General features: G+C 38.8%; 1 protein-coding gene across 2 annotated transcripts in view; it reads left to right on the top strand.

Moving 5' to 3' along the window:
- The window catches only part of LOC132149141 (serine/threonine-protein kinase SMG1-like), a 57,644-nt gene that overhangs the window by 1,653 nt on the left and 38,979 nt on the right, over positions 1-17,012 (top strand). For both annotated transcript variants that reach the window (XM_059558110.1, XM_059558109.1), the window contains exons 2-13: positions 790-947; positions 6,406-6,558; positions 6,672-6,808; positions 6,897-6,955; positions 14,480-14,690; positions 14,781-14,906; positions 14,993-15,065; positions 15,140-15,237; positions 15,321-15,491; positions 15,655-15,879; positions 15,989-16,090; positions 16,168-16,437. In XM_059558110.1, coding sequence (XP_059414093.1) covers positions 790-947; positions 6,406-6,558; positions 6,672-6,808; positions 6,897-6,955; positions 14,480-14,690; positions 14,781-14,906; positions 14,993-15,065; positions 15,140-15,237; positions 15,321-15,491; positions 15,655-15,879; positions 15,989-16,090; positions 16,168-16,437 — 1,783 coding nt within the window. The remainder of the gene's footprint in view (positions 1-789; positions 948-6,405; positions 6,559-6,671; positions 6,809-6,896; positions 6,956-14,479; positions 14,691-14,780; positions 14,907-14,992; positions 15,066-15,139; positions 15,238-15,320; positions 15,492-15,654; positions 15,880-15,988; positions 16,091-16,167; positions 16,438-17,012) is intronic.

Here is a 17,012-nt window from a genome sequence, read left to right as displayed (position 1 = left end):
GAGTTCATTGATCTTATCAGTGTGTTGACTGATTCACTTCATTGGTCTGAATGATCCATTTGCAAAGTTGACTGATCCAATTTATCATTTAGCCTTGCATAGAAGAAAGGCTTATAGATTTGGCCTGACATGGTGGCTGTTAAATGATGATGGTGTCAGTTTTTGGATAAACAATTTGGTAGATAAATTTGTTTATTCCATTGGCAACAGTTAATGTTATTATAAATCTAACTAAACATTCCCATTTGTTCAGTAACAATGTGCACTTCTTGAAGATGTTCCATTTGCGCATGAAAAATGGATATGTATACTATCCTTTGAGAGGAAACTTTTATTTACCAAAAATCCATTAAACTGATCAAAAGTGGCAGTGAAGACATGCGTTTATTTTTTTTCTTCAAATCGGCATATTTAGATTGATTTCTAAATCATCATGTGACACTGAAGAGTGGCTGCTGAAAATTCAGTAATTACATTTTAAAATATATTCAAATAAAAAAAATTTTTTTTTTAAATGTTAATGTTATTTTACAATCTTATTGTTTTTACTGTATTTTTGATCAAATACATGTAACCTTGTGTTCTTTCAAAAACATGGACTTTTTTTTTTTTTACTGAAACTGACTTTTGAAAGGATGTGTATTTTATACATATTTTTCTCCAGTTGCACAATAAGTGGTCACCTCTGGTTAGGCTTTAGCATGCTGACTTCAATGTGATCATGGGCAGTTAAGTTGGTGTAGTCACTGATGGTATATTGAATGTTTTTTTTTTTTTTTTTATATATAGAGGCGACAGTCTGTCAGCCAGCCAGGACGGTGTGAAGAGCAGTGTCTCTAGAGACCGCGGTTCAGAAGTTCTTCTCGACATTCTGCACTCTGACCAGCCTTGCACCCCACCACTGCACAATGACGCCTTCGCTGCTGCAGATGTACTCGAAGGAGGAGGTGTGTGCTTCATGTGTCCTTTTGTTGTAGCCTGACTTTAATCACCTGGATTACATCCGCCAGTGTTTTTCACCTTCATTACTTTGGTTTTCAACATCAGTTCTATGTGTCATTCTGCTGGTCCGGTATCTGAGGGTCGGATGATTGTTTGATTCCTGTCTTGTTACCCTGGTTAAAGGGTTAGTTTACCCAAAAATCAAAATTATGTCATTAATAACTCGCCCTCATGTTGTTCCAAACCCATAAGACCTCTGTTTATCTTTGGAACACAGTTTAAGATATTTTAGATTTAGTCAGAGAGCTCTCAGTCCCTCCATTGAAGCTGTGTGTATGGTATACTGTCCATGTCCAGAATAGGGCTGTCAACGAATATTCTAAATTCGAATATGTATTTGAATAGTTTTAAAAAAACAAATTTCGAAGGTGAAAATTAATATTCGAATAAAAAAAAAATGTGGAAGAAAAGGCCCGCGGTAGTAGAGGCGTGGTTGTCTGCTTTGCGAGTGGGTGCGCTAGCGCGCCTGAGGGTTCTGGGACAGGTCACAGGAGTCGCACTGTCTGGCACAGCATCACTGCTGAAAGTTGACGCGTCTTCATGGAAGATGCCAGCAAGTGCAGAGCCCAACTCGACCGCAGCAAAGAAAATGAGGTAAAATTGTTGACCTGCGAGATTGTTGTATGCAACCTATTTAAGATACAGTTAGCATACCATTCGACCACTAGCAACATGAGGTCACGTCATGGCATAATGTGTGGAACTCCAGCTAAACAGTCACGTCTTGACACTTAACTAGAGCTGAAACAACGAATCGATTTAATCGATTAAAATCGATTATTAAAATAGTTGTCAACTAATTTAGTCATCGATTCGTTGCTAAATAACTTTTATTTGCCGTAAGCGGCTCATTTCGTGCATATTTCAAATCTGCGGTGACCAAAGTGTGGCAGTAATGAGCCACCGGAGGTTTTACTCAGCCAGTACAGCAGGAGAAGTAGCGAATAGCCAATAGCTGGCCTCGTTTTGTCACGTGCTTCCCGAACAGCGTCTCTGCAGCATTCAGCAGGATGTGGGAGTACTTTACTTTGAGCCTTCAAAAAAAGAAGAGTAACCTGTAAACTCTGCACTACGGAACTGTTTAAGGGGACGTTCACATATCGCGTCTTTTGCGCGCTCAAGTTCGTTATTTCCAACACCGCATCGAGTTAAAACATTTCAACTTTTCAGAATGCAGCAAGCGCACCGCGGGTCATGTGACAAGAACTAACCAATCAGCTTCATCCTTTCCCGTAACAACGTTAAAAGCTCAGTCAAGATGAAAGGAACAGCTGATCATAGTTGTATATGGATTTCCATTTTGAAATAAATTTAGTAGCAGAGCTACTGCAAGCGATTTTTTGAGCTGCAAATCCATTTATCCTTTGCTGAAATTTCCGCGTCTTCAAGGAGAGAGCACGTCATGGTTGCTTAGCAAAGGCAGACGCCTCAGGGGCGCTTCTGCACGAGCGCTTTGGAAAGGAGGAGAAAGTGGCGCGCCTAGCGTTTTCCACGCGTTTTTAGGCGCGATATGTGAAGGGCCCCTAAGACTTTCATTTGTGCAGATTCTCCAGTACAATGTTGTTTGCAAATGTTTAGTCGTAAAAGCTGATAACATTGCTTTTTAACAGTTAACATTTAAAGCTTTACAAACATGTTCTGTGATCAGTTTGTCGTTTACCAGTTCAAAATTCAGTCGTGCAGCCTAATTATGACTGAATGAGAGAGATAAATGTTTAAAGATATTTGAAATACACTTTTTGTCTAAGTATTCACTGCTCTTTTTCACACAGCAGGTTTTTTGTGTGTGTCCAATTTTTTTTCTGGACAACCTTCTGATGGATTTTACTTTAAATTGTGAGTTCCATTCAGGTTTCATGCCATTGGCACTTTTTTCGAAGGATTGTTTACAATTTCACAGCAAAAGCTATAAAGCTGTTTTCCAGTAAATAATAAAATACAATGCACTGCAATTTTATTCTGTTTTATCCTTATTCTTCGTGAAAATATGTTCTGAAAGATTCCTTAATAAGCTTTGTCCGGGATGTTAAACTACTTTAGGAGCTCTAAGGACTGCCATGGTGAAAACATTTGATATCTCCTTGTGAAATTTGCTAGAGTATGGGTCAGTGTTTTGATTGCAGAAGAGTTCGACAAAGGATTACTAACACAATAAAACAACTCCAGGTATATTTTTAATGAGGATATGACAATGCAAAATGGTTAAAATCTCTTAAAAATCTATGCTGAAGGATAAAGACCATTTATTAATAATTTACTTGGGGAAAAAATGGAAAAAACTAAAATATAAGCACACAAACCGATTAATCGATTAATCGTAAAAATAATCGACAGATTAATCGATTATCAAAATAATCGTTAGTTGCAGCCCTACACTTAACGTTACTTTGCATCGCCCGCCGCAAGCACTTTGTCTGCAACATGACAAGAGGCCATAACGGATAAAATAATTTCGTTCAGTTTTAAGGACATGAGACCGATCAGTATCGCGGATGGGGCATGCTTCGGGGAGTTCTGTCAAGCAATGGATCCGAGGTTTGATTATTTATCGTTTCATGTCAAGGAACAGTTCCATGTTTACCACAGCTCAGCTCGCTCGGAGCATTCAATGTCAGTTCTATATGCTGTAAAACTTCAATTAATATTAATAATATTTGTTTCAATCACTGAATGAAGCCTGCTATATTTGGGACAGCAGTCGCGACCTTAAATTGCTTGCACAAAAATTTGTTTGTTCGTTTAAACCATTATGCGCAGAGAACGTGAGGGTGAGAGAGCTCGAGGTCTGCAGTCTTGGCCATTAGTTGATTTCCTTGTTTTTGTGTAGGTAATACGTTGCCATATATGTTTAAACTTAAATAGACTATCTATACAAGTAGTTATGTCTCTTTGTATTATTTTTGCCTGTTATTGACGTAATGCGCAACCAGATGTTCGAATAGTTCGAATATTCGTGTATTTTTTAGAGGGAATATTCGAACGTCAATTTTGAGCAATTTTGACAGCCAGGTAAGAAAGCATCATCAAAGTAGTCCATGTGACATCAGAGGGTCATTTAGAATTTCTATAAGCATCGAAAATACATTTTGATCCAAAAATTCGTTCTCGAGTCAAGAACCGTTTCTGTCGGACTAGGGCTGGGACAACGCGTTGAGGTCATCGATGACGTCGACGCAAAAAATACGTCGACGCAAAATATGCGCATCGATTCGTCCACCTGTTTTTATTTCTCTAAAAGACGTTTGCAAAACGTTTACCTTATGTGCGCTGAATATACGCGATGGCCGGATCAACATTCTGTCCAACGTTATATAACCAATCCAGGGGTTTTTCTGCATTGATCTTTTTTTTTGGCGGCTGTCAAAGCCTTATTTGATCGGTGAGTGACAGTGACAGGGCACGTACGAGAGAGAGCCCCGGCTGCGCGCGCACTCACGGTCTTCAAACAACACGAGCGCTTCTTGCTCTCTCCCTCCCTTGTGCATATTAATCAAAATCATTAAACATGATAGAAAAAGGGCGAAACACCAAAGTTTCACGCGCGCTCGCGCGCTCACAGTCTTCAAACTACACGAGCACTTCTTGCTCTCTCCCTCCCTTGTGCATATTAACCAAAATCATTAGACACGATAGAAAAAGGGCGGAACGCCAAAGTTTCACGTGGAGCATTCGGAGATTTTTTTTTCTCCATGACAGGCTGCTGGCTCCCACTGTTAATTTTTTTTTTTTTTTTTTTTTGTAAAAGCACTCTCTGTGTTAGCTTAAAGCCCTCAAGTTTACATTTACATACTGTATTCTTTCAATTGCTCTAAACAAGTATTTTGGGTGACCTTTTTTATTGAATACTAGACATAAAGTTGTTATTTTCATCTGAAAGAACTTATTTTTTCAGTAAGCTAGGTCCTATGTGTTCAGTAAGCTTGTTTCAGTAAGCTATGTGTTTTCAAGGTTTCAAGGTTTTATTGAATGCTATCTCTATACAAGTGCAAAGTAATTCATTCTTAGTCTTTTATTTTGTAATTTTAAGAGCAATAAACATATATTGCAATGTTAAGGAATTGATGTTTTTTTCATTCAGATATGTAAATCAACATGTATAAATTGTTAGTAGTCAAGTAATGGGGAGATAATCGAAATCGAATCGGTCTGAAAAAATAATCGCTAGATTAATCGTTTAAAAAAAAAAAATCATTTATCCCAGCCCTATGTCGGACGTGTCCGATTCGAGAATCGAGGAGCTTATGATACTCTGCATCTGTGATTCAGTGTGAAGCAGACTGACACACAGAGCGTCTGAACTGAACTGGTTGTGTCTTTACCGAACTGTTTTTTTTTGGTGATTGATTCTGAACTGATTCTGTGCTAATGTTATGAGCCCAGGTAAACCGAAGGCTTGAATCAAGGGAAATCATCGCCAATGACGCCATTACATCGAGCGCAAAAGAACCGGTGAACCGTTTTCTTCAACCGGTTTATTGAATCGAACTGTCCGAAAGAACTACTGGTGATCCAAAAACCGATGCAACCGTTTCTTGACTCGTGAACGATCCGGTTACATCGAATGATTCGTCCGCGAACCGGATATTACTAAACTGCAGTGTTTTGAAATCTCACAACAGACACGGAAGAGAAGACAATGCTGTATAAAGTCGTAGTTTTTGCTATTTTTGGACCAAAATATATTTTCGATGCTTCAAAAAATTCTAACTGACCCTCTGATGTCACATGGACTACTTTGATGATGTTTTTCTTACCTTTCTGGACATGGACAGTATACCGTACACACAGCTTCAATGGACGGACTGAGAGCTCTCGGACTAAATCTAAAATATCTTAAACTGTGTCCCGAAGATGAATGGAGGTCTTACGAGTTTGGAACGACATGAGGGCGAATTATTAATGACATAATTTCGATTTTTGGGTGAACTATCCTTTTAAGGTTTCTTTTTGGAAATAGAAAGAGAAAGTAATGTCAGCAAGGGTTTTTTTTGGGGTGGTGGGGGAATAACCCAGAGGTTCCTCTTGCTAATAAATCCGTTTTTATTTTTTAATCTAGGTGTGGGCAGTACAATTGTGTATATCGCGGAATGTAAATACATTTGTCATTGTTTGTTAAAAGCTTTTTTTAAAGAGAAAAATAAAAGAAAATTGTAATGCTGTACATATTATGAAATAAAAAAGATCATATTGTGAAATAAGATTTTGGTTATCACCTACACCTAGATTATACCATGTACAAACTTAGCCCTGCTTACAAAGCATAAAACCTTCTTTGGTGGTACAATGTTCTAACATCTAAATTATGCTTTTTAATGTCTCTTGTGGTGTGTTTTTTTTAATGAATTTCAGGTTTACAACTGTTATTCCGTTAGGGAAGAAACTGACAGTATTCTTGCTTTCTAGGTGGATATGATGCTGATGGAGGCGCCTCTGAAAATACTTATGGTCGGAAGTCGCTGGGGCAAGAGTTGAGAACCAATGATGTGACTACTGATATAACCACTTTTCAGCATGGAAACCGTGCTTTAGCTGCAAAGGACATGAGGAAATCACAGGGTGCATTCACCTTTTAGTGCTCATATGTCGCTTGTTTGGAATGAATTACCTCGGAGCTTAAGTGGGGCTGTTGCGTTCATTTATTAACTAGCATAACTTTCTTTATGTCCCAGACCGACCTTTGGCTCACTCTGAGGAGTCTCGTTTGGCCAATCTTCTGCGGAGAATGTCAAGGGAAGATGACCGGGAACGCAGACTGGTCACTATGAAACAAATGAGGGATTTCATTGTGCATTCTGAAAATAAAGTGGTACTGTCTGACATGTGCAAATGGATTTTTATGTGTCTCTATAGTTAAAATGTTTTTAATCTGTATTGTTTGCATTTATACATTACAGGTCCTAGCAAAACAGTTGGATTCCATTTTGAGCACCCTGAATGACATTTTGAACGAGAGGTATGACTGCACAGCCTATTTTTAACACAATGGGGAGTTATCAGAATTCACTCCATTAAGGTTATATTTAGCACTTCACTGTTCACAAAGTGTTACAAACACCTTCTTAAATCCTACTCATAAACAATTTAACCAGCCATTATTACATTTTGCCATACCTGAGAGAAGTTAGCCATTTTTGTAAGAATTATTTGGAATTTTATAAAAAGGCTTCGGTGTTAGACACCCCACTCCACAGGAAGTCCCAATCAACAGCAAGTTCTTTTTATATGCTTTTGTTCAGTTATGATGACAAAATATTTCTGTCTCCCTACACTTGTATATTGAGTGCGATTCATTGGCCAAATCAAGAGAAAAATAATAAGCAAAGTTAAATATAAAATTCAATATGACTTTTTCTAAATTTCTGTAGATATTGAAATAATACATAGGCCCTGTCCCAAATGGAACCCTAAGCCCTTGCGGTCTTCCTCTAGGTCTTCCACACTTTTGGGACATAATGCCATGTAATAATTATCAGGTCGAAGTTTGCTTCAAAGCTCAGCTCAGTTTGGGTTCGGCAGTAGTGCACATCAAGGGTGCATGTCGGGCACAAAGGGGGCACTCACAAGCACCTATCTGAAACCTAAAATGAAGGCTACAGTCTTAATTAGATGGACTACAGTCTTAATTAGAGGTTGAAGAAATGTATACGTTTTGCTGATTAATCGGCAATGATAGTTGATTGCTGGAATTATTGGCTATTGGCAAAGATCCATGTACCGTAGATAGTTTTTCTGGGTTGCATCCATTGCTGGAGTGGCTGAGATGGCTCCGCTGTCATTATACAGTGAGAGCGGCCTCTACAGGTGGAAACACTGACGCCTCTGAATGTTTTTGACACACGAGATTGCACACTGCACAAAGCGGAACACTTCAGATGTGGATTTAAAACAGACAACAAAACCGTGTGTACAGAGTTCACTGTAGTGCATGTTTTCATATCATTGCCAAGTTATCAGTTTGTTGACTAGATGCTGCATTAGTGGAGAAAGGTCAGTAGGATATTTGCTATCAAGGCTAAAAACATTAGCAGCACCTCAGATGTTAAAAACAATGTTACCAAAACTCAAAGAAGTCTGACCCAAATGCTGAATGTCACAATTGTTACCATCTATATGCATTGGCAACCTTCTACATTGCGAGTAGATCACTCGCATATGCGACTTAAAGGGTTAGTTCACCCAGATATCAAAATTATGTCATTAATAACTTACCCTCATGTTGTTCCAAACCCGTAAGACCTCCGTTTATCTTTGGAGCACAGTTTAAGATATTTTAGATTTAGTCCGAGAGCTCATCACACATGAGCAGTATCATCAGCTCCTCGATTCTTCTTATCTGGCTCGGCTCGGTGTTCATCTTCAGTTCTCTCTTCACAGCAGTTCAGTCAGTGTACTGTTTGAGTGCATGCATTACTCCGGGATATTGGTTTGTTTGAACTCGGAGGGAGTGTCAGCCACATTAAAAAAGTTAACAGCTTAAGTCATTTGTGGATTAATGCATATTAGAGATGCGAACAGTTTAAAACGATTCAGTTTGATTTGGTGAACTGAATGATTCGTTCGCGAACCGGATATCCAGACTGCTTTGATTTGAACTCTCTCACAACAGACACGGAAGAGAAGACAATGCTGAATAAAGTCGTTGTTTTTGATATTTTTGGACCAAAATGTATTTTCGATGCTTCAAAAAATTCTAACTGACCCTCTGATGTCACATGGACTACTTTGATGTTTTTCTTACCTTTCTGGACATGGACAGTATACCATACACACAGCTTCAATGGAGGGACTGAGAGCTCTCGGACTAAATCTAAAATATCTTAAACCATGTTCCAAAGATAAACGAGGAAAAGAGGTCTCACGGGTTTGAAACAACATGAGGGTAAGATATTAATTACATTATTTTGCTATCTGGTTGAACTAACCCTTTAATCTTCATTCTGGGCAACTAAATTATGTCTAATATTAGCCAATGGCTAATAAATTCTCAGATTTTACTCGCCAGCGTGTGAGTTGGAGGCTAAGTAAAAGTTTAGCACAGATATATTTTTACCTGACAAACACTCTGATTGAGAGCTTCAGAGTTCACTCTCCATCAGCGATCTGTGATTTTTCAGTTCATCTGAATGGATGTGCAGTGCACCTGTGTTTGTATATTTGATGTATCGTGAACTCTAGTGTGAAGGTGCACACTTCGCCGTCGCTTTGTCTCACACACGCAGAGAGTGGGAGAGAGAAAGAGACAGAATTGATCACATGTAAATTATATTCTTTGTTGTAGTTTCCTGTCAAAATAATGGTGTTCCTTTGGAATTCTTCAGCTTTTAAGAACTGTCAGATTTTACGGAAGTGGGTGGTGCTAATGCACAAATGACAATCTCATTGGCTGGTGCTCACTTATCTCGTACATTTATTAATTTCAGCAAATCCGTTTGAGGGAACGATATTCATTAATCCAGTAGCTCATTAATCCTTAGTTCGTTTTATATTGTTGTTATTAGTAGAATTCGTATCAATATTATCTTGGCAGTATTTTTGTAAGTTTTTGCCCTTTTTTTTTTTTACAGAAAAACAATGACCAAAAAAAGCACCACCAGTCCAGTTCAAATGTTCAGTTAAAATGATTAATATGCATCAATCAAGGTTAATAAAGTTTTAATTCTAATTACTACTAAAGTTATATCATTAAATAATACTTGATTATCATATTATAAACTAAAATATTTACTAGCCAATGACAATTCAATTGCCAAGGTGTCCGTAGAGGGTTGATTAGTTTATACCCAGCTGTTCACTTTAATGCATTTGTTAGCTAGAGAAGTTGCGGATTTAAAGCTGTGATGTAAGCGAGCAGACTGATTTGTTAATTGAGCCAACATATCAAATGAAATCCTCCCGCTCCACATAGCATCATTCACATAGTTTTCCATTAAATTACATTATATTTGTCCCAAATCATTGTTTACATACGTAATGAATTGACTGGGCTGGAAGTGCATTTTTTTCAGTGAAATATTTATTTCTGTTGCGCCAATAAAGTCTGTATTTTTAATATAGAGAGTTACAATATAGATCTAGCTTTTTCTCTCCGTTTTGCTTTGTGTAGATATTTAAAGATAGCCATCTAGTTAGAGTGTGTTAATTTCAACATCTAATACATTTGCAAAAATACATTCTAGATACATGCGCTAATACAGACCGTTTTGAAGCTTCTGTAAACATTGGTAAACGCACTGTGAACTTTTAATGATCAGTGTATATAATTGTTTAATATTAAAGAGTAACTAAACCCTAAACCAACTTTTTTTAGTTAATGATCTATAAGAATGGGGCTTTATTAGTGCTGTTCATTGATTAGAGTAACTTGACATTTGAGTATAAAGTGTTTTAATTCTACAATATATGGTGTAAAAACGTCTGAGTGCTGCCCTCTTCAGGTTGAACAGTGGCTACTGCAGTTGATTTTTCCTATTGGATTAGAGCTGAAACAACGAATCGATTTAATCGATTAAAATCGATTATTAAAATAGTTGTCAACTAATTTAGTCATCGATTCGTTGCTAAATAATTTATTTGCCGTAAGCGGCTTATTTCGTGCATATTTCAGATCTGCGGTGACCAAAGTGTGGCAGTAATGAGCCACCGGAGGATTTACTCAGCCAGTACAACAGGAGAAGTAGCGAATAGCCAATAGCTGGCCTCGTTTTATGTCACGTGCTTCCCGAACGTCGTCTCTGCAGCATTCAGCAGGATGTGGGAGTACTTTATTTTGAGCCTTCAAAAAAGAAGATTAACCTGTAAACTCTGCACTACTGAACTGTTTAAGGGACCGTTCACATATCGCGTCTTTTGCGCGCTCATGTTCATTATTTCCAATGCAGGCGCGCAGTATGCGCGCTCATAATGGAAGCGACGCGGTCGCGACGCACCCGTTTTTCCAGGCGCGTGCACACCGCATAGTTAAAAACATTTCAACTTTTCAGAATGCAGCAAGCGCACCGCGGGTCATGTGACAAGAACTAAATAATCAGCTTTATCCTTTCCCGTAACAACGTTAAAAGCTCAGCCAAGATGAAGGAACAGCTGATCATAGCTGTATATGGATTCCCATTTTGAAATAAATTTAGTAGCAGAGCTACTGCAAGCGATTTTTAGAGCTGCAAATCCATTTATCCTTTGCTGAAATTTCCGCGTCTTCAAGGAGAGAGCACGTCATGGTTGCTTAGCAAAGGCAGACGCCTCAGGGGCGCTTCTGCACGAGCGCTTTGGAAAGGAGGAGAAAGCGGTGCGCACAGTCTATGGGTGCGCCTAGCGTTTTAGGCGCGATATGTGAACGGCCCCTAAGCCTTTTATTTGTGCAGATTCTCCAGTACAATGTTGTTTGCAAATGTTTAGTTGTAAAAGCTGATAACATTGCTTTTTAACAGTTAACATTTAAAGCTTTACAAACATGTTCTGTGATCAGTTTGTCGTTTACCAGTTCATAATTCAGTCGTGCAGCCTAATTATGACTGAATGAGAGAGGTAAATGTTTAAAGATATTTGAAATGCACTTTTTTTTTTCCTAAGTATTCACTGCTCTTTTTCACACAGCAGGTTTTTTGTGTGTCCGTTTTTTCTGGACAACCTTCTGATGGATTTTACTTTAAATTGTGAGTTCCATTCAGGTTTCATGCCATTGGCACTTTATTCGAAGGATTGTTTACAATCTCACAGCATAAGCTATAAAGCTGTTTCCCAGTAAATAATAAAATACAACGCACTGCAATCTTATTCTGTTTTATCCTTATTCTTCGTGAAAATATGTTCTGAAAGATTCCTTAATAAGCTTTGTTCGGGATGTTAAACTACTTTAGGAGCTCTAAGGACTGCCATGGTGAAAACATTATTTGAAATCTCCTTGTGAAATTTGCTAGAGTATGGGTCAGTGTTTTGATTGTAGAAGAGTTTGACAAGGGATCACTAACACATAATAAAACAACTCCAGGTATATTTGTGATGAGGATATGACAATGCAAAATTATTAAAATCTCTTAAAAATCTATGCTGAATGATAAAGACCCTTTATTAATAATTTACTTTGGGGGAAAAATGGAAAAAACTAAAATATAAGTACATAAACCGATTAGTCGATTAATCGCAAAAATAATCAACAAATTAATCGATTATCAAAATAATCGTTAGTTGCAGCCCTATATTGGATGTTGCGGTGGCAAGTGACGTAAGCGGTGGCAGGTGACGTAAGCAGTTTCCAGCTCACCACGCCCCTTGGTACGAGCTACCACGCCCTTGTCAGTATAAAACCATCTTGTTCCATCAAAATCACTGTAGTGAGTCAGGAGTTGGAATTGCGAGTATTGAAAATGATCAGGATAGACTATTATAGCATCTATTTAGCATATCAATTATAGAGTTATTTATATCTTCAAGTTAGCATAGATTTATCTGTATTTAGTACAGTGGTCAGGATGGTACAGGGGTGTGTTGCTGGTTGCGACAGCACTGCTGGACTGCATAGTTTTCCAGCAGACTTTAAAATTAGGCGCCAGTGGTTGCATGCACTTGTCCTGGAAGACCGTGAGTTCCCGCCTAGAGCTGGAGTGTGCAGACTGCATTTTACACAGGGTTGCTTCTCCAACGCAATGGAGGTGGAAATGGGATTCTCCACACAGCTCGCGATGAAAAGTGACGCGGTGCGGGAGTTAAGACCGCAGTTTGAGCCAGCGGCTCGAATTGATATGAACAGACACCTCGACATCCTCCACTTCAGGTGAAGGTGGGGGAGAAAAGTCCTCTACTTCAAATGATCGCTCTGTTGCAAAGCTTCTTGCGTCATTACAGTCACTCTCCATTTTAGCGTCTCTGACAGCAGCTGTCAATCAATCCATTACTGCGGGTCTCAGGTTCACGCCGCACTTGCTCAGCCCCGCCCTCGGTTCGTCCCCTCTATCTCCGCTGTGATCTGCCCACTTTTCAGCATTTTTCAAATATTGTCAGTGGGTGGAGTCAGGCTCTGACCAGGGGTTTAGTTCCCCTTTAAAGTTTTTATTCATTTACAATGTATGGTGCAGTACGTTATTTATTTATTTATTTATTTATTTATAGTAAAGCACTTGTTTGTTTTAATTTAGTTTTTGTTCAGTATCCATTTTTTAAAAACTATTGGTTGATTAATCGGCATTGGCCAGTGTAGTCCAACCTAGCTATCGGTATTGGTAAAATCCACTATTGGTTGACCTCTGGTCTTAATGGATGCACACAGGGGCCATTGTAAGTCCATTCAGATGAAGTTAACATGAAGTGTGCCATTTGGGACAGGGCCTTTGTTATCCTGAATTGTATATATTAGGGCTCAACAATAAGGACTGTCTAAAGGCCTGGGGCCAGCATTAAAGGCACTTGGGACAGCAGACAAATTTGGCAATGGCCCAATCATGCCACTGCTGTGTACTCACGAAAGTTTATCCTTTGCAAGTGTTTTTAAAGCTTTGCCAATTTAAACATTCAATCAATTTAAAATCATTTGAAGACGCAAAAAGCACACAAAGCGCAAGAGACTCTCCATATTTGGGCGTGGGCCTCAAACAGAATTTCTCTTTTGGATCTTAATGCACTTTAACAGACAAATACACGTTGTAAATTTGAACATTAAAACAATTTTAACGCATTCAAGCACAAGAATACACAAATAATGCTCCATTCAGTGTGAACAGCACACACATATAGAGCCGTGTCTCAGGCAATGCTCAAGCCCTGTATGAAGTTTTTTTTCTTGAATGGACAAATACATACAATATAGTGTTGTCAAAAGACCCGGTACTTCGGTACCAAGTCGGTACTAAAAAAATTAAAATGTCACAATATCAGGTTTCTTTAAGTACCGGTGGTAGAGAGTACCCAGTCAACCCGGTTCTTGACGCATACAGAGCTATGATTTCCGCGAAGTAGAAAACGCAGTTGGAATCTCAAAATCCAGTCATGAAAATGAAACTTAAATTTTAATATGGACAGTCACAGAATTTGTCAAAGTTAGCATAAATTAATCAAATCTCCATATGGACCAGTATCTAAATGTTAATCCGCAAAAGTTGGTTGAAACCTGAATCCTGCATGTTCTGCGCGTCTCTGTGTGAATGAATGAATGAATGGCAGAGACATGCGGATTTGTTTACTACATAGACTGAAGCGTGTGACGCTTGCAGTAATTTCAGCATCTGCCATCTCAATGAGGACATAAAACATAAACAACATGCTTGTCGAAGGTGATAATGAACACGATATTGCGTAGTTTGTCGGTGATCTACGGCTCTGTCTATTAAATGCCGTTCCATTTGAAAGCTGGAACCAGATTTACTGACTAGATGCACATGATCATATCTTTAGATATATAGCTCAGCACTAGTGAACAGCTGGTTATTGCAAAATAAAATGGTCAATATTGCATAATGCAATATCTGATTGTTTCTGTTTGTCCTTACAGTAGTAAGCTTCTGCAGGAGCTTAGGCAGGAGGCCACGTGCTGCCTGGGATTGCTCTGTGCCGCCCTCAGTTATGAAGCAGAGAGGATCTTTAAGTGGATGTTCCTCAAGTTCAGTGTGTCCACAAAGGATGAGGTGAAGCTTCTGTACCTGGTGGCAGTGTACAGGGCACTTGAAACAGTGGGGGAGAAGGCTTTTTCAACTGTAATGCAGGTATTTATTCAGCTCCATTGGTAAATCTTGAATTACGCTTCTGTATAATCTTTTCTTGTGGCTGAAATGTTTTACCGTTTTGTCATTCAGTTGGTGATGAGCAGCCTTCAGTCTGTCTTGGAGAATTTGGACACACCAGAGCTCTTGTGCCAAAGTGTAAAATGTATTTTGCTGGTGGCCCGTTGTTATCCACACATATTCAGCACCAACTTCAGAGTAAGTGGCACAAGCAGTCTTAAATTTAGAATCTGGAAATCTGAAAGGAAAGACTTTGTAAAGGAACTGCAACTCTCATTTTACAGGACACAGTGGATATCTTAGTAGGTTGGCATATAGACCATACACAGAAGCAGTCTCTTACTCAACAAGTGTCTGGTAAGATTTGGTTTAGATTTATTTCCCTTTTTTGGGAAATAACCTGTCTTACCTGTCTCAATCTATGTTTCTAGGCTGGTTACAGAGTCTAGAGCAGTTTTGGGTGGCAGATTTAGCCTTTTCAACTACATTATTGGGTCAATTTTTGGAAGATATGGAGGCGTATGCTGAGGTAACATGAATTGTTTTCAGTTGGTTTCTTATTGTCCCTTAATTATGAGAATTCTGAGGTTCTAATACTCTTTTCTTTTATAGGATTTGAGTCATGTATCTGGGGAATCAGGAGATGAGGACATTCCCCCTCCCACGGTATCCCTGCCAAAACTGGCAGCACTGTTGAGAGTTTTTAGCACTGTTGTGCACAGCATCGGAGAACGATTCAACCCAATCAGAGGGCCTCCAATCACAGAAGCATATGTCACTGATGTTAGTATCACGCGTTGCCTCTGCTTCTATTATTTGTGTTATTGCAACACAAATAGATCTAAGATAAACTGCTGTCATTTATAGATCAAAAAACACAAGTTGAGAATACACACATGCAGTCCTTTACTGATCTGACAAAAAATGTGTATTTTCTAATTCACAGGTTTTGAATCGTGTTTTGGCTTGTGTCACCACAGCCAAGCAGGTGTTTTTCTCTGAGGCAGTACTGACCGCAGGAAATGAGTGTGTGTGTGTCCTACTGGTGAGCATGGACTTGGGCAGCCAGCTGCAGATTGATGCTGTAATCTCTTATGGCCTAGACCAGCTGGACAGCTGCCAGTGCTGCGGACCAGAATACAGCATGTCCGTCCTGACCCTGCTTACGCTGGTAGGACTTGACTTTATTAATCCAATAATCAACAGACTGGAGTACAATTTATGGGATTTATTTATGAAAATCTTTTTCTCACTTTTAGTCATGTATTGTGTGATTGTAGATTGTTGACCAGATAAACACCAAAATCCCAGCTACCTTTGTGGAAAAGTTGCTGGCCCCAAATTCCCAACTCTTGGAGCTGCGCTTTCACAGAGAAAGAGAGGTAAAATCAGAAACCTCAATTGTTATAAATTCAACACACAACAGCTGCGAGTTAATGCATTTTTGTTTGTGTTGCAGGTGATGGCAGCTGCACATGGAGTGTATCATGCTGTGCTGAGCCTAAAAAACATCCCTACCCTGGAGGCAGCATATAAACTGGTCTTGGGAGAGATGGGCTGTGCACTGAACAGTTTGCTGAGCCCTCTGGGTTTGCCTGCTGGCTGTCCTAACATACAGCATCCTGCCTTCAGCCAACTGCAGTTCAGCCCAGAGAGAGCAGAGTTTATCCTTATCTTCAACCTCAGTGCTCTCACCACCATTGGCAACACCAAGAACTCCCTCATAGGGGTCAGCATGAATTCATACCTAGTTCTGTGAAAGATTTTTTTTTTTTTTTTTTTTTTTGAGTCATACAGTGAAATGTGTTAAACAGTGTTTCTGTGTTCTTAAAAAGTCTTAAATTTAGTTGTCAAATTTAAAGTCATAAGTCTTAAATGGTACACGATGGTCTTAATTATGATTATAGGTTGTCTTAGGTTGACCAGATTGAAATATAGTTTAATGTGACGATTAAACTTCAAAAGGCTGTGATTTCATTGATTAAACGTGAGTGCGGCACATTTCAAACTCAAGTGCTGCACTGCTTTCTTTGTGTACAGCCCTTACCAGGAAACTGCTGTATTCTGCCATTGCGAAAGTTCCACCTGTTGGCAGAAAATGAATTAGCATTTTCAATAAGCCTGTCTGCTGTTTTTGTTCAGAACAACTCAAAAATGTGTGTTACTTAATAATATAATAATTGAAACTTTGATCCAGTATCTTATAAATGGTTTAAAGGCTGATAAGTGAAGTTTATCATTTTATAAAACTTGTGAATCTGTGTCTGAACTGTAAATCACGCTTTTTACAGTCATTTAACAGTT

The sequence above is a fragment of the Carassius carassius genome, chromosome 9 (genome assembly GCF_963082965.1).
Source record: "Carassius carassius chromosome 9, fCarCar2.1, whole genome shotgun sequence".
Lineage (NCBI taxonomy): Eukaryota > Metazoa > Chordata > Actinopteri > Cypriniformes > Cyprinidae > Carassius > Carassius carassius.
This window is presented reverse-complemented; position numbering and strand designations above follow the sequence as displayed.